Raw genomic sequence first — 25,343 nt, 5'->3', positions numbered from 1 at the left:
AAAAACGGTCACAAGTCTTTTTTTTCAATGCTGTTGTAACTTTGAACGGTCAGTAAATGAGCTGTTGTAAGTCGAGGACTACCTACATATCTTAATTAGTATGTAGGAGTTTATTGGAATTTCTCCGTTGCATACTATTCTCTACAATTTTTATTTTGTGCAGAATTTTCAAAAGCATTAAATCCTTACAGTAATTCAGAATATAAACATAATATAATAAAGTTCAAAATGTTTGGAGGTAACCCCAATGTTTTCTGTATGCCTGTTATTTCTAATGCCAACATGTTTTAAATGTATTTTTATTACCTTAAGCGCTACCAGAAGTGTTACTGTTTCAACAGAATAGTATCCCCTATCAACGTAGTCCCCCATAAACAAGTAATTTGTGTCTGGTGATTTGCCTCCAATTCTGAAAAGTTCCATGAGATCGTGAAATTGTCCATGGACATCTCCACAAACTGTTACTGGACATCTTACTTCTTGAACATTGGATTCTTTTGTTAAAATTTCTTTAGCCTGCAAGAGAACAAAAAGTCAGCTTAACTTTTCAGTAACAATACTTATCATACATATAAATACAATTCATTTGGACTCATAGCAGCATAAAATAGAAAAATGAAAACTAAAAAACAACATAATATAAACAATCCTTAAAACTCAAATATTATTATAATGAGAGTCAACAGCAATAACAGTATTGCACTGATGGTAGATTTTCAATGTTTCTTTGGATAGTTGAAATCAAAGTTCAGATGAAATAGATCCATCTAGATTTCTGGTGGTAGCCTGCTCTAGAAGTGGGTATTATTGCTGAGAACATTGGACTAGAGAGAGTACCAGATATTTTCTGGACAAACAGAAGCCCAGTCTTGCTGGGATTCAATTTTATCCTACTTTTTCCCTATCCAAATTCTACAACTTCCAGCAATAGGTCAGACCTTACACTGTACTTGAAATGGACATATATATCTAAGTAACATCATCATACTAATGATACCTCACCATGGACCAATATACGACTTCTAAAATGTCACATCTAAGTTCTTGACTTTCAGATCATTATCCTGACAGATTAATATTTCATTCACATATTTCTAAGGTTGGCAAAATGAAGCTAGACAGTCTAGAAAATACTTAAATCCAATTCTCAAGTGTAAAATAATAATGTGCAAGGTAATTGTCTGCTAAAATGCATTGGGAAACTGTTCAAGATAGAAAAGATTCATATACTACTGCATCCTAAGCAATTACTTTGCGAAAGGTTAAAGTAGCAATCATAGCAACAATTTAGTATTTTTTTATAAAAGTATACTAAATTTTTACTATATTAAAATCTAATAGTAAAATTAGAGCAAATTTTAACCCCAAATTGCCAAAAAAAGTCTTAATTCTAAATTGAAAGATTCAGTTCCCCTAATGACTGCCAATTAATTATACTTCTGTAAGAAAGTGTCCTAGCCATACAGAAAAAAAGATATTATAAATGTTAATGTGCACACCAAATGCAAGACTTGTTCAAATCTCATTTGTGTAATTAACATTCAATTTCTTTCAGCCGATCTCCCCAATATATGAAAACATTAATAGTTAAAACTTTTGTTGGTAGACAAAACTACAGAAAGCTATTTATTAGAAAATGGAAGCCAATGCAATTTCAGAGAAATTAAAAGTAAATGTTTGTCTCAGATACATGTACTTTCTTGACAGAATTAAATGACACTTTTATTCTTTCTGATGGAATAAAGCAGTGATGGGGATCCTTCAGCATGTTTCAACATCCTTTCCCCAAAGCAATGTAGCTTCAGAAAGATCTAATGACTTCACTGTTACTTGACTTTGGTGGCATATTCAATTTGATAAATTACATATAGGCATTTCAAATGGTGTCATCTTTTAGAAGAGCTAGAAATTATCATCTACAAGGAAAAGGCTACTACAGTAGACGTATATAAAAGTTCTACTGCCAAACAATGAAACATTTTCTATAAATAAATAATTCAGAAATATTTCAGTTTGAAACTTACCAATTAAAAATCTGATTGTTCCATAGTTTATATCAAAGAAAAGATATACATATTTGTTAAGTTTGCTTCAAATTATTCAGAAAGAGAACCGAAGGAGGAGGAAAGCAGGCAAACTAAAAATAATCAGACATTGCCTATTTTACACTACTTTCATAAGTACTGGAAAGTTCTGGGGCCAATTTTCCCAATCTGCATAACATTTTATGTTTTTCCTACAGAATATTGCTACTCAACATTATCCTATATGAAGCAGACTTTGAATTCAATGTTGTAACTGAATATTACTTGTGAAACACCAAAACTGATTGCTATTAATAGTGCTGAGAATAAGAAGAGTACTGTGAATCTTCTTTCCTCCTTTAAACACACCCAATTCTGAAGAATATTATTATCTGGAATAGCTTGTACTTTAATTGGCTCTAAAGATAATACAAAAGAAATACTTTTGGGTTGCCTAAGTCTTACATTTAACAGCATCCAGAAAGCTTTGAGAATGAAATATGTTTTAAAATAAGAAATATATACCATATGCATCTAAGACCAGATATCGCTAAAAGCAATCTATTTTTTAAAATGTGAAATCTGCTATTCTTTCACAGGCATTATGACTTAATTCAGAGCCATTTATCTTTCAAATAACTTTTTGCCAACACATTAAAAAATGAAAGCATTAAATACAAAGGTTGTGTTAACCAATGTTAGTGGTTAATCAAAAATCAGCATTACAGATTAAAGTAAATTACTTAAAATTGAGGCATGCAAATGAAGTTACTAACACAACAACTACAATAATTTTTTAAGCTTGAAAAGCAAGCTCTTTGGATTTAACCATCCCTATCAATAATAGTTTTGTTTAAAATGCAGAACAAGTGTAAAAGCAGAAATGTTTCAGCTTCCTCTAAAGTGTTGCTTAGTTTTTCTCTATTCTAGCATGCAATACATGTCTGTATTCAAATAAAGTCTTTTTAGGACACAAAAACTGAGGGAGGCAGTGGGCACATTTAAAATTCTGCAGAATGCAATGACATTTTTCACAATATTTATTTATTATTTATTTATTACATGTATTTATATGCCGCCATTCTCCTGAAGGACTCAGGGCGGCAAACACAAGAAACAAGTACAATAAAATCATAATTTAATCCAAAAATTAATTAATAGTAACTAATAAAACCCATAATAAAATATGACTATCATGCTCAGGTCACATAAATGGATTACCTGAATACAAACTGATACGACTATTCTCTGGCACTTTTTAGACAAAGCATAACCCGATATCATTAATTATGACACTAAAATCTCTGGAAGCCATTATAATGCAAAGAAAATCTGCAGCATCCACACCAATAAATATTATCTATTTAATTATAATTACTAAATCACAATTTCCTATTAGCTTTATTTGAAGATACTATTTCCATTCATGTAACAGAACCATGACAAGATTAAAATGGAATAAGTAATAAAATAACAAAGAGCCAATAAATAAAAAATTCTTAAGAAACAGCAATAAATACTGCATTGCCAAAATAAAACAGCACTTTGGAAGTTTTTAATTAAGAGACCGTGCATGGCAAAGCTGTCCATTCAAATCTGTATGTCCCTACAAATATCACTCTGAAATTAAAATTACAGCATTGGTTTTAAATATACTGCTAAAAAAAATAAAGGGAACACAAGCAGAAGACATCCGAGATCTGAATGAATGAAATAGCCTTATTAAATACTTTGTTCTTTACATACAGTAGTTTATACACTGCTCAAACACCTAAAGGGAACACAAAACTACTGTATGTAATGAACAAAGTATTTAATAAGGCTATTTCATTCATTCAGATCTCGGATGTCTTCTGCTTGTGTTCCCTTTATTTTTTTTGAGCAGTGTATGATTGGGTATCTAAAAATCAAGTGAATGATTCTTTGTTTAATATTACTCAGTATTATATTTCAAATAATTTTCTACAAGTATTATATTGCCAACACCAGGTGTCTTACGGTAATACTGGCAGGAATTGATTTTTTTAATGGCTCATCAATGGTCTACTATAGAGTTTGATTATACACAGTGCTCCACCATGATAGAAAGGTAGCAAATCCTGTACCTCGATTAAATTACCTCAATATAAATACTATTGGTTTTCTAAAACTTTAAAAATGGCATACATACAAGAAAGCAAGTTCAGAAAAGCCAGACTCTGAATAAAAATACATATTTGCAGCAGTCTAGAGTAAAGACAATTGATTCCCCAAATGTTTTTAATCTACAGGTAGTCTTCATTTGGCAATGATTGGCAATTCCATTACAAAACAAGACAGTCATTAAGCCAATTGTCAAGTGACTGCTCTGCTTAGTGATGGCATTTCTGACAATTCCAGTTGTTGTTGTTGTTGTTGTTGTTGTTGAATGAATCCTACATGATCATTAGGCAAGAAGCTATCCGGATTCAAGCCACTTTTGAACTGGATTTAAGCCAGTCCTTAATGGTACTACATATATATGGAGGAAAGTAAGCAGTGGGGTGCCAAAAGTGAATTATTCTTTATCTAAGATACATCTTAGGCCCAATACTCTTCAATATCTTCATAAATGACTTAGATGAGGGAATAGAAGGGGAACTCATCAAATTTGCAGATGACACTAAGCTGGCAGAAATAGCCAACACCCCAGAAGACAAACTCAGAATCCAAAAAGATCTTGACAGATGTGAACAATGGGCCCTATCCAACAAAATGGATTTTAATGTGGAGAAAAGTGTTACATTTAGGCAGGAAAAACCAAAGGTATAAGTACAGATTAGGCGAGACCTAGATCAAAAACAGTAACTGAGAGGACCTTGGAGTCCTAGTGATTGATACAAACCTGGGTTGTACAAAAAGGCATAGAATCAAAATCACGTGAAGTATTAGTAGCACCTTATAAAACCTTAATAAGATCACACTACAAAAAAAGATGTTGAGACTTTGAAACAAAGTTCATAGAAGAGCAACTAAGATGATCAAAGGCCTGGAGACTAAAATGCATCATGCTAAATATAAGCAAGAGATTTGCAGAAGACCTAGATACCAAAATAAAGAATGGGAAGTTCAAGATTTAGGATTGAACTCAATCTATAGAATGACTTGTTATTGTTCATTTTATATCATTTGTTTAATTAACCAAAATTGTACATTACCAGTTGGATAGCCGTTGCATGGAACAGACATAAGAATGTTTTCACTAAGATTGGATGCAGCTACAATACAATGAAAACTTCATGTGTACATGTTTAAGCAAGTAAAAGCAAATAAATATTTTCTATCAATACAATAGTACTGCCTTCACTGCATCCTAAGTAACTTTCTAATACAGCTTCCCACATGATCCAAGTCTTGTTTTAGTTCAGCCTGTAAACAAATATAATACATGAAGCAGCATTCAAAGCAGCTTTGGTAAATTTGCAAAATGTTTAAGATTAACTAACTCATCTACATTTACTGAATTTAAATGCTAGACACTCCAAGGTTGGAAAACAGATTATAAGTGCTATGAATTCTTTGATGTGTGATAGGATTCAGTTGTCTCGTGCTAAAGATGTATATAACATATTTGGAAAAGTTACATCTATTCCATAATTGCTCAGCCCTTGTCTTGAGATAATCTTGGGTTATCATTAAAGTGGCAAAATTGATGCCTTGTATTTTAAATATTTTATCTTTTTATAAATAATTTTTATTTGGTCTTAGTTGTGTTAAGAAATGTAAGAAATTTTTGGCTAAGCTTGATTGTCAACATCCATTTTGCTTCTTAACTTCAAGTTTGCCTTGACCTTCTAATGTTCATGAAACACTATTTAAATTTCCTATTAGTGATTGTTGTGTCTTTCTAGATAGGCTTAAATTGTTTACACTGAATAGTGATCATGATCCCACTCCCATCTGGTAGGCTCATTCCATTAAGTTAAAGACAAAGGAAAAAGCACTATGGTTGTATATGACTTCCAAAACATTTTTTCTAGGTATAATTTTATTTGCAAGTGCAGATATTCTCTAAATCCCCCCACCCCACCCAATCCCAGTAACAAGCATTCAGATGACTTTTCTGTCCAGTTTATTTCCACAGCTACAACTGGTCTTAATGTTATTACTAGAACCATGAAGGCATCCAAATGTTTTCCTCTTAAAAATATGAGTGGCTGCATAGTCCTAGTTACTATTCAAAGCAGTAATATGAGATCCTACAAAATTCATTTTATTCTTGCTATTTATCATTAGGATTTCTGTCTTATGTGTAAAACATAAAAGATTCAAAACATTAGTTTGATTCAAAACATTGAACTTTTAAATTTTAATCTATCAGTCTAAGTGAATTAATTACTTTCAGTTAACTAGACTAGAACATCTTGGTTTTTATTTGGAATGCTACACCTAATCCAAGGTAACACAGTGAGGTCATAAAACAGGGCTTTAATTGCTAACTTAAATGCTGATCTGATAAATAACATTGAAAAACTTCATTACTTCTGATGAGAACCTTAAATACTATATACTGAATCACACCAGGTTTCTATTAGTACCTAATCCAATTCAGAACTAATTAACAATTGCATATTTAGCTAGTACTGTTACTTATCTTCGTATCTAAATTAAAGGCATACCAGTACAGGAGCAGCAAGCTATTTTAACTAGAAAAGAGAACCAGCATGGAGGAAATGAACAATTATTTTCTTTATTAGCAACTTATCAAGACAGGAAGAGGCAATATAGTTTATTATATTTGTTATTACCTGTGTCAGTGGAGCAATATTTATCATTAATATGTTAATTCAAATGAAAAATTAAAATCTGTTTAATTTCCTTAGAAAAAATCACTACCTTAACTTTAATATATACTCTTTAATCTCTTTACCTCAAATGCCTGACTTTTTAAATCATTCTTCATGCTCAATTCTTTCTATTCCCTTGCGGTGTTTTGAACAAAACCTGCTACTTATATTTCTGTCCACAGAATAAAAAATTCTGACGCAAAGTACATTTTTTTCTATCCAAAACATTTTTTAAAAAATCTGACATTCTGCCCTTCCTCCATAATTTGTAATAATCTAACTTTATTTCCTAGAAGATGTTATTATATAGGGACACTGCACTACATGCTGAGCACTAACAAGACTGAAATATCAGATGGCTTTAAGAACACCAAGATTTGTCAAAATAATTTTAAAAATTCTTTTTTAAAAAAAGCTAACTCCAAGCAATGGCCCTGTGCAGAATGAACAGGACAACAGTCTCAGAAATATGAGTATCACTATAAAAAAAGAAATACACAAAAGAGATGACAGCTAACCTGAACAAAAATCTTAGAAAAACAAGTATTTTCTATAAGTATGCTATAATATTTTGTACAAATCTGACCAATATATTATGCATTCCCATTTTATTGGATAAACAATTCAGTTTTATAAAAAATATTTCTTTAGATTTCAGTTCTAAATTTTTCAAAAAATAAATTGACAGAAACTCCTAACCTGAGTTTGGTATAATCTGAACAGCCCAAAGGAGTTAGTGAATTTTCCAGTAATATTTAAAAGAATTTCAGACAATCAGTTTGCAAAGCCACAATTTTTACCTGCTATTCTTAACATATTAGCAAAAGTGTTGTAATGAATCTATGACACAATGTTTCACTTATTCATGTATGTATCATTGAACAAGCAGAAAAGCTTCCTGGTCTTATACCATTCACATTTAATGTTAAAAATCATGCTGGCCTTATTACCACTATATTTATTTCTGCAGTTTAACGTCACTGCTTGGATTAAGGTAGTCCTTATTTAACAACCACAATTGGGACCAGCATCTTTGTTGTTAAATGAAGCAGTTCCTAAATGAAACCATGACTGATTTTCTTTGATTTACAGATCTACAAGGATTGTAAATGTGTGGATTGGTTTTAAAGTTACTTTTCATCACTACTATAATTGCAAATAGTCACTAAACGAGGCAATCACTAAACAAGAACAATCTTACTTTTTCTCTCCAAATTCTTTACTATCAAAGGTAGACTGCTCCAAGTATGGAAAGGATTCATTTGCCATATTTAATATCTCTTTAACAAAACTAGAAAAATAGTAGCTTCAAATACTAGTTAAAACCAGCATCTCGTATAAGTGAACTGCAAATTCAACATATATATAGCATTTTTTAATGTTTTCACAGATGGATGAATGACCCAAAAACAAACTACAAAGAAAGGAGTGGTAACATTAAAATAAATCTTCCATTACCTGTTTTACTCATTCCTATTAATAATATGCCAATGTATTGGACAATCTCCATCCTTCACCCCAAAATTTGTATATTTCAAAACTGAATTTCTACCATTTCTAAAGTTATTTAGTATAGATGGTCTCCGGCCTACGATTCTAATGGAACTTAACATTTTGTAAGTTATGATGGTTATGAAACCAACAACCCAACCTTATAACTTTTGCACTTGCAGGTTGCCAACTCAAACAATTAAATTTTGTTACCACAAACTAAACTAAAACTCTACGTAAATTTAAGTTCCTTCCATGGATTCCAATGAAACCTTATGACTGAGTATCACACAAGTGCTTTTTCAAAAGGCAACTAGACTTTTAAAACAAAGTCTGGGTTGCCTTTTGAAAAAGCACTTTTGGGACAACCATGACCTGGATGACTGAGAATCTCCATAGACATCAACAACTGAGTAATATAGTAGTCCTTGACTTACAACGGTTCATTTAGTGACCATTTAAAGTTACAACAGCACTGAAAAAGTGACTTATGGCCATTTTTCACACTTATGACCATGGTTTACATTCAGATGCTTGACAACTGGTTCATATTTATGACAGTCACAGTGTCCTGGGGTCACATGATCCCCTTTTGCGACATTCTGACAAGCAAAGTCAATGGGGAAATCAGATTAACTAAACAATTGTATTACTAACTTAACAACTGCATTGATTCACTTAACAAATGTGACAAGGTTGTAAAATGGGAAATTTGTGAGAAGTTTCTCACAAATTTCTTGACAGAAATTTTGGGCTCAATTGTGGTTGTAAGTCGAGGACTATCTTTAGTTTATATCAAAAAGCACTCTTAACATTTTTATCTGCTTTGTCACTGAAGGTTAAATATTAAAAATTTTAAAAACTTATGGATCTAATGAAAATTAACAAATCACTACATAAGTCTAATCAGATATATTTCTAGCCAAAAGTACTTACCTAAAACCATAATCCTAAATTTAAACCTGAATTAATTACAATTGTTATTTCATTTATATTCCACCTGTTAATTTTGGAAATAATTCAAGACAATGAACATACCCAACACACCTCTTCCTCCTATTTTCTCCACAATAACAACAACCCTGTGAGGTGGTATGGGCTGAGAGAGTGTGACATTTATAGCCACAGGAATCAATTTAGAAAAGGAAATACTATGTGCTGAGAAAAACTGTCCTTTCTCCTGCTGTCATTTAAGTTTAATGTAATACAGTTAATGTAATGTTACTGTAATAAATTATTTTTATACCATTTGTTCATGTAATTTAACGAATGGTATTCAAATGCTTCATTAAAAAAAAATCAAGTGCATTTTAGTATGAAGGAACTTGACAACAAAACGTTACAATCTAATTTAACTGATTCATCGTTATATACTACTGCAATAGAAGAAAATACTCATAGATTCCAGGGTGATTCACTTTTCTTCCATACTACTCCCATTATTCCAACAATGTAGGTTTACTCGGAAGTAAGGTCCATTAAGTTCAGTGGAATAAAATGCCTGGGAAGATTTGTAAAATGACAACCTAATGGACATCAATCACGATCCGAACGATATTCCGACCGCATAAATTAATCGCTGCTTTCTCTCGATCCGAGCGAGGTTGGGACTGCCGAGAGCTTGGCGCGGATTTTTAGAACAATACATTTGGCTCCTCTCTTCTCTTGTCTTTTCGCCGGCATCTTTATCAAACCTCTCTCTCCCTCCTCCATCACTCGCCCGTGCATCAAAACCCGCCCGCCGAGCACAAGGGACTTCCTAGCAGCATTATTTTCGGAGAAAGGCGCCATTTTAAGAGCTGGTGGGAGGAGGAGGAGAGGGCGATGCGACAGGGGGCGCAGGACCGGCGGGGGAAGCGGTCCGCTGAGCCACACCGGCTACTCCGCGAGCAAAAAGGAGGAGGGGAAAAAAAAAAAAACACCTCGCGGGGATTGCAGAGTGGGCAGCCCAAGGCCGGCAAGAGCCCCGTCTCTTGCATTGCACCTGACCCTGGGACACACCCCGCTCTGCCTTTTCTTGGGCAGATGTACTCCTCCGCTTCCACCTTCGCCGCCGCTTCTTCTTTCATCCCGCCCGGAGGGCGCCCCTTGCGGTGACTCCCGAGTCCGCGCTCGCTCGTCCCAGCGCCCTCCTGGCCCGCTTCCTCATCTCAGCGGAGCCTTCCGTGATCAGATCCCACCCGAGAGCCCTTCCGGATCTTGCTGGATCCCGGTGCGTTTCCACCGAGGTTCATTTCCCGAATTCCTTTCCCTACCCCTGGTGTATTTCTCCTCCCCACACCCCACCCCACCCAACCCCGACTGGGTCTGGGTCTGGGTCTTTCTCCCCCCCCCCCACCTCCGCTTCCCCCGCCACTGGCTGCCCACCTTCTCGCACAGGCTCTTGACTTGCCCTTCCGAGAGCTGTTTGCATTCGTTCAGCTGCTCGACCCACTGGTCGAGCTCCTTCGTGAAGACCTTCTCTTCCATCGTCGCTGCCGCCGCCGCCGCTTCCTGCCTGCCTTCTTCGCTCCCTCGCCGGCACCCACCACCCCTGCCCCACCTCCGCCCACCCTTCTCCTCCCTCCCCCTCGCGGAGATTAGGGGAGGCTGCTAAGCGTCGGGAAGGAGTGAGGGGTGGACGGAGGAGGAGAGAGACATGCAGAGCGGAATCTCTCCCTCCAAGGCGACCGGGAGCAGCGGCAGCGGCTGCTCCTCTCACGCTCGCTGATCCGGTCCGCTCTCCGTGTAATGGCTGCCGCGCCTTGACGTCACCCCCACACTTCCCACCCTCCTTAGACCAGCTCAGACGGCGCACATGCGTCCTTACAGTCAAATGGGTGGTTCTGCCCTAAGCGCCCCACAAGTACGCCTCTTGGAGCATGCGCGCGGCGGCGTTTCAATGAGTTGCTCTGTGCGTTCTAGACTCCAGAATGGGGGTAAGATTCCAGGGAGTGGAGTGGATTGGATTGGGGTGGGGTGGGGGGGGCGGAGGAGGCGTCCTGGTCGCGCGCAGAGAAAGGTGACTTTTCTTTCAAATAAATTGAACGAATAAATAAATAAATGGGATCGCAGTGTAGGAATAGAAAAGCAAGGCGCGTTCTAATTCTTGCAGAAAGTTTGAATTAACTTTGGAGGGAGATGCTTCTCCAGGTCCTATATTTTGTCTCTTTTGTCTCGCTCTCATGCCTGAACTCCAGAAATCTGGATGACTCGTCCCCAACGATTTTTTTTCCCCCGTGCCATTCTATAAATAAGGCAGGAGACATTGAAGGTGAAGCGCAAAAAAGTCTTCAGTTTAGCGGACGGCGTCAGGTTGAAGAGAAAAACCTCGCAAACCCATTTCCCCGATGGGTTGTCAACGTAATAAAAATTATACCCAAGACACACATACAACATTGAAATTGATGGTAGCCAGTGCCCTCCAAAGATCAGGTACGATGTGTTCATTTGATTAAAAACATTAGGTAATTCTTCAGTAGTTTCAAATACTGTGTAATAACTAAGATGACCCTTTCTATAAAGCCATCCTCTCTATTGGATAATAATCATTATAATCCTATAATCATCCGGCAACACCATATTTCGGCATTCCCAGTCACCATGGGATGAACATTATGGTTCAGCACTCTGAAGCTTTTGGGAAGTGGTTTAGATCCAAATGTAACCAAAGTAATCAATCTTTTACTACTCTTTGTTTCAAATAAACGTATGGGTATGCAGGTGCTCCCCTTTATCTAAACTTCCACTCTAGCAACGTTTTTGGAGAATTGTGGGGCAGAAATGGGGTGGTGGTAAATAATTTGATAATTATTAAATGTATATGCTGCCCAACTCCCAGCGACCTGGGGTGGTATACAATTGGTAAAACAATTTAAAATAAAAAACAACACAAAAAACACAAAAAACAAGACAAGACAAAAGACAAAGATGGCAGAGAAAACAAAGTCGGGAACAAGGGAAAGGAAAGAAAAGAGAGAGAGAGAAAGAAAGAAAGAGAAAGGAAGGAAGAAGGAAGGAAGGAAGGAAGGAAGGAAGGAAGGAAGGAAGGGAAGGAAAGGAAGGATTAGTCCTTTCCAGAGCCAGGCATTTAAGGCCCTTCAAAATACCAGTAGGGTGGGAGCCATTTGAATTTCATGGGAGAATCTCATTCCAGAGAGCAGGTGCTTCTATAGAGAAATCAAGCTTCCAGGGTTCTGACAGTTTAATTGATGAAACCCAGAGTGCAATAACTCTCCCAAATTGAACTGGCCAAGCAGAACTTGCATTAACTGATTTAAACTAATTGATTTTATCCACTGACATCTTTCTATTAGAATTATTGAAGCTTTTTGCTGGAGATCCAGTTTGGTGTAGTGGCACCAAAGGCACCAGCTACGGTAGTAATCTGGAGATGGTGAAGTTTAATCCCATTTTGGCATGAAGCCAGTTGGGAACCTTGGGTCACTCTCTCAGCCCAACCCATATCCCAGGATGGTTGTGGGAAAAACAGAAGCTGTGGATATTATGCTGCCTTGTATGAAATAGTGGCAGATATAAATCTAATAGTTTCTAAAAACAAATCAAGTATAAATTTAACCATCTGCATTTGCCCCATTTACCTTTGCTGCACATACTTTTAAGAGACTTAGCTTAGAGATTTGATTTACATTCCTTATTTATGATTAGAAAAGCAGCATCCAATCAGGACTTTCCTACAATGGAGTAGAACCAGTTTTCTCTAACCTCCACCCTAGAGAGGATTAAATAGAAACTGATAAAAATAGAGTTGGCATGCTGGTAAGGTATGTCACTTTTTCTCAATTTCCCTCTACAGATTCATTTATTTATTAATGTTCTAGTACTATTTTATTAGAATTGGCATCAATATATCTGCTGTGTAATTTTCAGCTCTTTGAGCTCAGATTTCTGAGTAGGCATGCATAGGATTCTGCTGTTAATGGTGAGAGATTATTATAAGCAAGGATGCTTTAAAAGCATTTTTTCAAAAAGTCCTGAAATCAATAAAAAAGAGCAACTGCTAAATGTTTTATTATTATGGAAAGTCTAACAAATGAAAATAACTAAATTACCAACAGTATTATAATAGATGGAGCTCAATTAATTACTTTAAATACATGGATGAAATATTTAGGATATTGTAGACTTTTAGGCAAATTATAAATTGCATCTCCAAAATGCTACCTGTCAAATCAAGAAACATAGAATCAGGTTAGTTAATTTATATAATTATAAGATAATTTTTGCATAATGCTGAGCAATTAAATGTGAGGAAGATTACTCTAATTTTCCCAGAGATACTCATTGGTTATATCTCCTACATTGAAAGAAATGTTGACTCTTGTTTCCACTTTTACAAAAAAAAAAAAAAAAAAGCCCAAATTGTATATAAATTGTGTATAAATTTGCAATATAGCAAAGTTGGGAAACCTGGCAATAGGAGAAGTATATTGGCTTATGATTTCAAGAGGCATAGTACTAATATGTTAATGTGACACAATTCTAAGGAACTCTGGAGGCTATGAAAATAAGGCTGGGGTTTCTCACAACCTATGCATGGCCAGTTGTCCAGAAAGAAAGGCACCAAGAAATATATGATTCAGAAGAATCAGTACTGTAGGGAAGTTACAAAATAGCGAGAAAAAGCTTTTCTGTGGGTATCACAAGATATAAAAATCCCTCATATTTCTAAATGCAACAGTCCCTTGGCAATTTTGAAACAATTCTACAAAAACAAAGTAATTATACTTATTAGGCTTAGTGGAGGAAAGTAGGTGAAAGTCAAATAATATTAATCACTGTCATATTAATTCCTGTTTTTAAAATGTGTATGTCTGACAGTGTTAGAAGGCTGCATAACAGACATTGTATGTATTTTCAACACTATAGCACTAGCAATAGCACCTAGACTTATATTCCGTTTCACAGTGCTTTACAGCCGTCTCTAAGCGGTTTACAGAGTCAGCATATTGCCCCCAACAATCCGGGTCCTCATTTTACTGACCTCAAAAGGATGGAAGGCTGAGTCAACCTTGAGCCGGTGAGAATCGAACTGCTGGCAGTTAGCAGAATTAGCCTGTAATATTGCATTTTCACCATTGCGCCACCATGTCTCTTCACCTTGCTGCTGTCTGAACTTGGTTATTTACTTGCAGACATTTCATTACCCAACAACTAGGTAACATCATTAATGTTAGGGAGTATGTGTGGTTTATTCCCTGTGTAGTTTCCCCTGCCATTGTTGGTGAGGCTATGATGGTGTGGTTTCTCTTTAGTATTTTCAGTATTATTTGCAAAGCGACTGTGACTTGAATTTGGAAGAGTAGCTCTAAATCTTCTATAGAGAAAACAACCAAGTGTTTTGTGGCTTTTTAAACTGTAGAGAGCCATAAAACATTTCATGATTTTGTCTTGAAATAAAAACCGAATTAGGACAGAGGCGAGAGGAAAGTTTTTTCTTTAGCAACAGTCTTCACTAACCATGTGAGCTAGGCTGGCTTTTGTTACCTATGTTGTGGGCCTTAGAATTAAAAATAGCAGTGATGGGTTCTACAGTATTACCCTGTTTCCCCCAAAATAAGACATTTCCTAATAATAAACCCAATCGGGCTTTTGAGTGCATGGCAATAAGGCCAAGCACTTATTTCAGGGTTCAAAAAAATATAAGACAGAGTCTTGTTTTCGGGAAAACATGGTAGATGCAATTGGAAAAGATGTCCCTTAGATACTCTTCATATATGTATTTGTACAAGAAGCAATTGCTCTTTTTTGGGTGTGTTTTCACTATGATGAAAGTAACTGTACTTTCCAGTTTTTGTTTCTTTTTAAAGAGAAAAACGTTCAAATAAGGTTTTTGAGTTCACATCTGGCAATAAAACATACAATACACAAATGATATTGGTTAACTATTGTTAATTTCTTGCCTAAACTGGCCACCTGAAAATCTGGTCTTGGGTAGCAAATGAGCTGCAGTGTTTAAGAGCAGTTTATTTGGGACAATATGATTTTGCAGCAGCAAAACCTTCTTCAAATTAGCAGTAGGAATCTGCATTATGCTTACCTTCCTGAGTAAGAGAGGGAATGCAATTAGATTAAGTTAAATTTTGTCGATTAATCAAAAATTATGACTTACACATGACTTTACACATTAACTTTACACATTGTACTAAGGCATAATTTGATTTGTTTATGGCTCTGTATGTTTCACCAACACAGCTGTTTGTGAAATATGAATTATGGCTAGTGCAATTATGTATTTATTTACTTTTTAAATTTGATTCCTAGCACAGCTTTCATTTAGAACTCAAGGCAGCGTACATAATGTTCTTCCTGTTTTTTCCTCACAGCCTCCTTGAGGTAGGCTAAGCTGAGAAAGTGACTTGGCCCAATGTCACCCTGGGAGCTTCGTTCCATGAATCCAGTCCATTATGACTTATTCAGCCATTCTACTTAAACTGTGGTTTAGCATATTGTATGCAGTTTTATGAGTAAAAAACATGTACCAATACGAAATATCATTAACCTATTTTCCAGGTTTAAAATAGCTAGAATGTTTTCTTTATAGATCTGGTAGATCTGGTGATATTTATATTGATTCAGTCATTTTCAGTCATATACAGAAGAATGACTTTCTGGAGGATGTGTGCCATTATTGAAAATGAGACCAGAACTGAATTGGTGAATAATTAATACAATTAATAAAATTGGTGAATAAGAAATACAAGTATGTTTTTCTATAGATTCTTCTTCTATGACCTGTCGCTCATGTTGGAAAATAAATAATACTATTTTTATATATAATAGCAGTGGTAAGAAAAGGTGAAATTGTACATAATGGGCATAGCAACATTTTAAAAGGCCACCATGTTCAAAAAAATATTTTTGTGAGGCATAGTCTGAAAGAAAAACATTTAGAGAACAACTAAATGAGATAGAGAACATTTGGAATTTTGAACTGTTGTTATAGTCTTTCAAAATGTGCAATCAATATAGGTTATTTTCAAAACTGCAGCCATGGTGGGTATATACTGCATAGACATAGAATTCCATTTAAAACTAAAGATAAAGGTTTCTCCTGTCCAGTCATGTCCGACTCTAGGGGGCAGTGCTTATCTCTGTTTCTGAGCCAAGAGAGCCAGCATTGTCCAAAGACATTTCCGAGGTCATGTGGCCAGCATGAGTATATGCAAAGGTGCACAGAATTCTGTTTGCTTTTCAACTGAAGTGGTACCTGTTTATCTACTTGCACTTGCATGCTTTCAAACTGATAGGTGGGCAGGAGCTGGGGCAAGTAACAGGAGATCACCCCATCATGTGATGCTCTGGTCTCGAACCCAGGCTGTCAGCTTTCCAACTGACAAGCTCAGTGTCTCTAACCTCTGAGCCATAATGCCCCCGCAATTCCATTTACTAGAAGGCAAACTGGCAAGTTATTTTATATTGCAACTATTTACCATCTAAACTTATTTTTACCATTTCCACTGCTAGTGATTTCTTACATCTTGCAGTATAATAATCCAACAATTTGCTTGTCAGTGTAAGCCCTATCTTCATTAGTGATATATTATTTCAACAATTGTTGGATGACGCATTAAAATCCTATCAATCTTTAATGAGGAAATGGCCAAAGTACCAGGCTGAAGTCACCTGTGATTTTTTTCCCCTTGTAACAAGTCTCAATTAAGTTTTATCTATTGTTTGTGAGAATGCTTACCATAATACTTTGTATTTCTGCATAGCTTGTCATGCTAAATACTACTGAAAGCAATGGACTTACTTTAATAGAGCACAGAATCAGGCTGTGCATTCATAATCCAGAACTCAATTGATAGCTGCAAGAAGGCTCCATGGGACTAAATGAGCAATGCCTTTGAATAAACATGATATTAAATGTCGTTGATATCTCCTCTGAACCAATTCTGTCAGGGCACTTCATGTCAGTATTTTTTGGTTAATAATTTTATTGATAATATAATAAATACAAGCTAAATTAGAAGGAAAAAAATCAGGTGCAGAAAAAAAAGAAAAAAGTAGAAGATGAAAGAAAAAGGCAACAAATGCAATAATAAAGAAGTGGCTTCCAACCTTTATCACATCAAGCATAAGCTGATATACTAAATCTTCACTTTATTTGAAAGTTACAAATAAAGAATTCTCCTTTTCATAGCCTAACTTTTATCTCTATTCAGTAGAGAAATAATCATCTTAATTTTGTTGTCTTCCATGCCTTCAAACTCTGTAATGTTTATGTCAGGTAAACATTTTCTTAATTTTTTTTCTCACCTAATTTTATCTACTGAAATCTGTAGCCTTTCTGAGATATTATCAATATTTCAGTCCATGTTTCAAAAAACTCTTTAAGTAAAGAAAAAATTATATCTGGCTTACGATTTTAACTCTGTTCTCCCTGGTCCTTTAATCATCAAGCCTTAATGCCTAATATGGATTTAGTTCCATTTCAGTAATTTCCCCCTAATATCTTATTTCATTTTTTTTTAATCTTAAAGCAAAAAATAACTGATATTCCAATAACTGTCTTTTGTCTCCCAATCTGTTTAAAACTTTCTTAAAATACTTTTTTTTTTGCTTTTTGCCAATTGCATATTATTTTTAATTAAGTATGTTTAAAATTTTTCAAATTCAAAAAAGAAGATAAAACTGACCAAATTAAGCTTGCTGTTTTGAGAATCTCTGATAATTATAAAGTGATTAAATTCAACATTTCCAAACATAATTAGAAAGTGAGTTTGGCTGGCTTAGTGTCCTTATGAAATGCTCTGCCATTGCTGAGAGCAAAGATGTTGTCTCCCTTGACTCCTAGTGCTCAAACCCACAGCAGAATGCTGTTTGTGAGTAGCTGCAATTCAGACACTTGTAAACAATCTCCCAATCTCTCCATCTTTGAAAAACCAAAAAACCCAATCTAATTGCCAGTCTTCTGTCCTTCACAACAATTGTCATCTCTGATTTGTGGAGACAACTTTAGTTAGCCATGATCAGGGGTGAAATGCTACTGGTTAACTCCAGTTCGGGCAAATCGGTAGTAATAAAAATTACCAGTTCAAATGAACTGATAGTAAAAAAAAAGCTACCAGTTCAGGTGAACCAGTAGTTTAAAACAGGGCTCCCCAACCTTTCAGAGCTCAGGGACCACTAAATTCATAATTTTAAATCCCACGGACCACTAATATGATCTGCCTAATGACTGGCTGGGTGGGTGTGGCTAGGTGGTCATGTGACTGGATGGGCGTGGCCAACTCGATGTCATTTGCATCTAGGGGCACCTTGCCAGCCTCTACTCACCCCTCCCCTCCCAGCCACTCCTTGCCTGTCCGTCCGGGCTCCTTAGGGCCCCAACAGGAAGCAGCTGTTGAAGCTAAGCAGCCACCAGGAGAAAGTTTTGGCAAAACAGCTCAGTTAGTTCAAATTGGATCTGACCGAGAAGGAGACTCAGCAGAAGCACCTCACTGAGGACTAGGAGCATAGGCTTTCCAAGCAGAGGGAAGACCTGCGGGAGTGCAAGGCCAGATACTGGCGCCTGGAGGCTCAGCGGGCTGAGATGGTCAGCTAGTTCCAGGCCATGATGCAGTCCCACTGGAACGAGGCCCTCCAGCTCTTCATCACCAGCAGCACTTCCCTCCAGCCTTTGCCCAAAGCCCTGCACCAGGAGGCTGAAGCAGACCCCCAAGTCAGAATTTCTGCCCCCCTCCGACCCACACAAAAAGACCCCAAAAGGGGAGACTCTGCTGCAACACAAATGTTCATTGCACGTATCCGGCCTAGGGGCCGTAGTTTGAGGACCTCTAACTTAGAGCAATATAAAAAATGCAAATACTTTTTCTGCAGACCACCAAAATTTTCTCACTGACCACCGGTGGTCCACGGACCACCAGTTGGTGACCACTGGTTTAAAAAGCTACCGGTTCAATTTAAAAAGTTACCGGTTCAGTCGAAGTAGTAGTTAGCTGCCGGTTCAGTCGAACCGGTAATTTTAAAAAGATACTGGTTCTTCCGAACTGGTATTTCTGACTATCAACTGTGCCGCGCCGTTTAGATTTGCTAGAGAGCAGGAAATCCTGCTTTCTAGGGAAGCTAAATCGTGCAGCACAGCTGATCCCCCCCTCGCTGTTCTACTTACTTTCCCAAGCCTCCTTTTGGTGTGTATTGTGTATGTGTGCACGCGCAGCGCACGTTTGGCGCGCAGTGCACATGCACAGCTAGCAAACCGGTTCAGATTTCACCACTGGCCATGACACACACCAGAAGCCACTTATTCTGCTTGATTACCGATTACATATTTTGCACCACTTATTCTGGGTTTTTTTACTGAATTATGCGACACCACCGTATAATATTACATACTGTATTTAATTAATTAATTAATTAATTAATTTATTTATTATCCGAATTTCTATACCGCCCTTCTCCTTTCGGACTCAGGGCGGTGAACAGCCAAAATAAAAACATTTATACATAAATACGATTAAAAATAGATTTAAAATAATTAAATTTGGCCCATAGTTTAAAATTTATCAATTTAAAATCCATATCAAAATTTAAAACCAACCATAAAATCATAAAATCAAGAGAGACCGGCTAACTGAAAGAGATGAGTTTTTAGGGCCCGACGAAAGGTCCGGAGGTCGGAGATCACTCGTATCTCTGGGGGTAGATTGTTCCAAAGGGTAGGTGCCACCACAGAGAAGGCTCTCCTCCTGGGGGTCGCCAGCCGGCATTGTCTAGCCGACGGCACCCTGAGGAGGCCCTCTCTGTGGGAGCGAACTGGCCGGTGGGAGGCTATTGGTGGCAGAAGGCGGTCCTGTAAGTACCCTGGCCCTAAGCCATGGAGCGCTTTAAAGGTGATCACCAACACCTTGAAGCGCACCCGGAAGTCCACCGGAAGCCATTGTTAATGTATAACAATGTATATTACTTAGAAAAGTATGGTATGTCAGGTGATATACTAATTTTAAATACATTCCATTGTTGGATTAGAATCCAGATTAGACTGCCTTAGATTCTGCTTTATCTATGAGTTTTGTAAAAATAGTTATATAATGCCATTCAAAGACTGGATTTCCACCCTGTACTAGGTCATAATGTTATTTTGAGAAGTCACATCATGAAAAGTTGTGGAAATCCTGCTTTCTAGCAAATCTAAATTGCGCGGCACAGCTGTTCCCCCCTTGCTGTTCTACTTACCTTGTTAAGTGTCCTTTTTCCGCATGAAGCACATGTTTGGTGCGCACTGCGCACATCCAGCATGCGTTTGGTGCACACTTTGCATGCGCATGCAGCGCGTGTTTGGCACACACACCGCATGCATGGGCGGCGAACTGGTGGCAAACTGCGGAGGATTTCACCACTGGAAGGAACCGCTGTTTTCTCAGTTCTAGATCATTTTTTTTATACTTATTATCCACTGAACTAGTTCTTTTTAATTCCTGATAACACTACTTCTGGAAAGAACTAATAATATTTAAAGCAACTATGTCCAGCCCGCAGGCCACATGCGGCCCTGAACAGCTACTAATGTGGCCCAAGATTATAAACTTTTAACACTATTATGTGATTTATATACATTAACTATATGACACATTTTCTCTGTGGCCCAAGATAGTTCCTCTTTACTCAGTGCAATCCAGGCAAGCCAAAAGGTTGGACACCCATGATTTAAAGTGCTACATAGCAATATTTTATTATTGTATGCAGTTGTTTAGTATAGCACTCTGGGAGAACTCTGAAAGATACTTTCTAAATATTGTAATAAATACTTGAATTTGTAAAGGAAGTGCCTTTTTTCTGAATAGATGAAACTAATTATCATAAATGTAGGCAACTTTTACATGTCTCATTTATTGCTCTTTTGACTGTATTGCTATGCATGAATCAGATAGAAATGTAATTTTAAATGGTATTATATCAGGTTTTTATCACACAGAAAGGCAGTGCATATTAAAACTTACTGTTTTCTGCCAGCAGAAAGTGAACTGGTGTTATTTGTCTGAAGTACATGCTGAAGTTATTTTACAATTTTGCTTGTTGGATCATCATAAATATTTGGCTGACTCTTTTCTATCTGATAATATGTGTGTACATGATTTAAAAAAGGAGTGGAGGAAAACATAATACATGAATGATAGTGATATAAATTAAGAGGATATCATTAATATCCTTTATGTTTTCATCTTTCAATTTAACTAGCAGTTGAATTATTTTTTTTTCTCTAGTGGAACTAGTGAAGTTTTCAAACAAACTGAAACCTTGTCACCTTTTTTTTTCTGAAACTGCACCTGCTATGACAATTTTCAAGGATGTCAACCTCTCCCATACATTCCAATTGCTCTTGTGCCCTGGGGGAATAGCACCAGATTAAAATATAAATCCTCTAATTTGCCAACAAATACTTGGCAGCATTTACAGCTTGGTGAAAATCAAGCATTGGGAATCCTATTAAATTTTATGCTGCTGTTTGGAACCTGACATCTGCTCACATTTACAGCTGGGAATTGATGATATGTTCATTGAGTTGCCATATTCCATTACACAGCAGTTGTTATGGGCTCTTAAATCCCCAGTGGTTAATTTCTAAAAAAAGGAAATGCCAGAGGTTAGCTTTGGGGGTGAATTTTTCTGATTAGGAAGCCCTTCCTTTACTCCCTGATGTATGCTGTAGATTCTCTCTGCTTTGTCAATGGTGTGTAGGAAATACACTATAAGCCTGCCTGGGGCATTTTTGCTGTTCTTAAATCATCTTTTCCCTAAACTAAACCTTGGCATAGAAAATAGATACGAAGACTGAATCCTGGAAAGCTCTAGTATAAAACTATAGTACATAAAATAAAATGAATGTAGCAAAGTGCTTTGATGATCTGTGTTGAACATCTTCCGGTTTCCTCCATTCCTTGAATGACACACTACATAACCCGAGGCATTGTTTCCTCTTTCTTCATAATTCGTTCACAAAAGCCAATAAAACAAGGAACAGATCATGAGGATAAACAAGGAGTTGCCATGGAGATAATATGCTACCATTTTATGTTACAATTGAAATTGTATATATTTGGCATGCCACACATGGCTCCAGTAGGCATAAAATTCTATATAATTTCTGCATCCCTCTGAGACGCTTCCTGAGGAAGCCTACCTGCTCTTTCTTCCCATTCAGAAAGGACCGGCAATTTGTTCTGGTTGAGAAATACAAGAACAGCAACCCAACCCTGCCAAAAGTCACTCTTTTATCATGCAGGGCTCTTTCCCTCTTTGGCATCCGGCAGTTCTGGGCCACTTACTCTCAAAAGGAATGAATATGCAATGCTTTCTGCAAAACCAGGCTGGAACTCATTGGAGGTTTACCCAACAGGTCAGAACTTCCTGTCCTTAGTTATGTAACTCTTCAGTTGTGTACAGAGCTTAAGAACCAGCGGATTCATGTGTTGGGTTAGGAAATGCTGCAACAAAAGGAATTACTTGAGATTCAGAAGTCCAGATTAATGAAGGAAGGAGCTACCTACATAGCAAATTCAATCCACATAGGGTAAATGCAAGTACCATATTTTTCGGTGTATAAGACGCACCTTTTCCCCCCAAAAAAGAGGGTGAAAATCTGGGTGTGTCTTATATTCCGAATGTAGCCCTGCCCAGCTTCTCAAACGGAGGCTTCAGAGGCTGAAAAAACATTCGAAATAAAGCTTCAGAAAAGAAGCCCCCAAACAGAGCTTCAGAAAAGAAGCCCCCAAACAGAGCTTTAGAGTTTCAGAAGTTTCAGAGACAGAAAAAAAAAAAAGCAAGGCACAGAGCTCACAACCTAGGAACCTGTTGCTAAAATTCACCTCTGGGAACAGCTGATTGGGGGTATTCCAGGAGGCTGATCCACCTGCCAATCAGATTTTTTCTTATTTTCCTCCCCAAAAACTAAGGTGCATATTATAGTCTGGTGCGACTTATACTCCGAAAAATACAGTAAATTTCTAAGTATAGGCAAAGAAAGTTTGGTCAGAAGCCTCTTCATTTTCTCCCTCTGGGGTACAATCTATCTTGTTCTTTCTTTCTTTCCTCACCACCTCCATTTTTTTCACTTTTTTCACTTTCAAAACAGAGAAGGTACTGCCATTGTACCTGAAATCCTCCCAAGAGCGCTTCTGGGGAAGGAAAGAGGGAAGACTAGCATTCCTGAACAATTAAAAAATACACACACACATGGGGGTGGAGGGGCGGTGTAAGAGTGCTGGACTTGAACTCAGTGATTTAGAATAGTGTTTCTCAACATCAGCAACTTTAAGATGTGTAGACTTAAACTGCTAGAATTCCTTGGCGCCCATGATGGTTTGTGTGACCTCTCAGTTTACCAGCCTGCCTTACAATCTGAATAAGTAAATATGGGAGAAAATGTTCCATTGAGCAATGTGAGGGAGAAAAAAAATCTTATCTGAAGAAGCAATTTCCTACACATATGAAGGAATATCTCTACCTACATATACTCAAAGAGGTGTAATTAAGAATCTTTTATCTGCTTCCCCTAATATCAATAGCTCCTTTGTCTTGAGAATTAGTACTATCATTATTGGTTTGTAAATCATCAGTTACATGTTGGTACTTCTGTCAACTCTCCATCATAGATGGACCTTCAAAGTACAAATGAAGAAAATAGCAAATTAGCATAGCATTAGCTGATTTGCTATTTATTTATCTTCTTCATAAATTGTGTCTCAACACACCTTAAAAATACTAGCCACTAGCCACTGAACCAGCAAAAAACTACTATCCTGACAGGTGAATGTTGCCCTGACAAGTGAATCTTATCACTAACAAGGCCAGCAAGGGGTTTTCTCTTGATACTGTTATTGACACTTGTTATTGACATTTGTTAATGCACAAGTTAAGCAAAGTCATCGGTTGATTCCCCTATTTAATTTCCCCTCCTAATGAGCATCACCTGCTATAGGAAATATAACCATGTTTTCTCAATATGTGAGGTGGGATGAGTATGGAGAGGTATCCTGAATGGTAAATTTAGCCATATGTCAAGTTGCCTAATAGGTTGCAGGTATGACATAGGGGCATAAAAAGAAGGAATAGGGGCATAAAAAGGAGGAAGGAATATTAAGTAACTCTGCCACCTTGAGTTATTTACAGAAATAATAAAGGCAGAATAAACATCTAATACCGAAATAACATAAAATAAATAAGTAGTACTTTTTTCCTCACCTGGCTAAATAGCTGATGAGAACATTTGACCCCTTTTTTCCTCCTGAATCACACAATGCAGAGTAGGACTTTTACCTGGAATAACATGAATAATGACAATGTCCTGAATATATTGTTACAGGAGAAAGGGAAAATCCAAGAGGGATTATGAGGAAATGCTTTAAAGCTGCCTTTATGAACCCTTTTACCACCATCCCTTGAAATAATGTTCGGATCTCAGGGAACCAGTGAATAAAAATTGCAAAAATATGAAAATTTTGCAATACAATTCATTTCTAGCTGACACAATGTTTTACAATGTTTACAATAACAGAAAAACAGCAGGCTGGCAATTTAGTCATGACCCATAAACTTTACCATCACCAAGAGTGCTAGCACTGCACAGTGTGCAAAGTTCAAAAAACTGGGTTTGGGGTTTTTTTTAATCCCAATCTCTCACAGAATCCCTAGAAACTTTTCACAGGGCCCCTAGTTGGGAAACACTGCTGTAGGGACTTTCCCCAAGGAACCAGAGAGGGCAGTCCATCGTCTTCCAGGTATGTGCTTATAAATACATACTGTTAGAAGGGCAGTCAACCCCAAGAAACACCTGTTATGTTAAAATCTGATGGATTGTAATCTCTGTTTATATAAACTGCTATATTGCATTTGATAAAAGTGGGAGTGTTAGGATCAAATTAAATGTGCTTGGATAAAAACCCATTATTTGTTCTGTAGGATTGCAGTAGCTAGGGATTTTTCAATAACACTTAAATGAAATCCTTTTGTATCTCTATCAATATAACAATTTTAAACTGGGGTATTTTAAATTTTTGGGGTTTTAAATTCAGCCGAATTT

General features: G+C 36.9%; 1 protein-coding gene across 1 annotated transcript in view; it reads right to left on the bottom strand.

The window, feature by feature from the left end:
* The window catches only part of LOC139310238 (cyclin-dependent kinase-like 3), a 75,103-nt gene that overhangs the window by 6,697 nt on the left and 43,063 nt on the right, over positions 1-25,343 (bottom strand). The window contains exon 13 of the mRNA XM_070934395.1: positions 307-516. Within this exon, the coding sequence (XP_070790496.1) occupies positions 307-516 (210 nt within the window). The remainder of the gene's footprint in view (positions 1-306; positions 517-25,343) is intronic.

Source organism: Pituophis catenifer, unplaced genomic scaffold, assembly GCF_029215685.1.
Source record: "Pituophis catenifer annectens isolate HBS135680 unplaced genomic scaffold, rPitCat1.0.hap2 SCAF_2, whole genome shotgun sequence".
NCBI classification, from domain to species: Eukaryota; Metazoa; Chordata; class Lepidosauria; order Squamata; family Colubridae; genus Pituophis; species Pituophis catenifer.
This window is presented reverse-complemented; position numbering and strand designations above follow the sequence as displayed.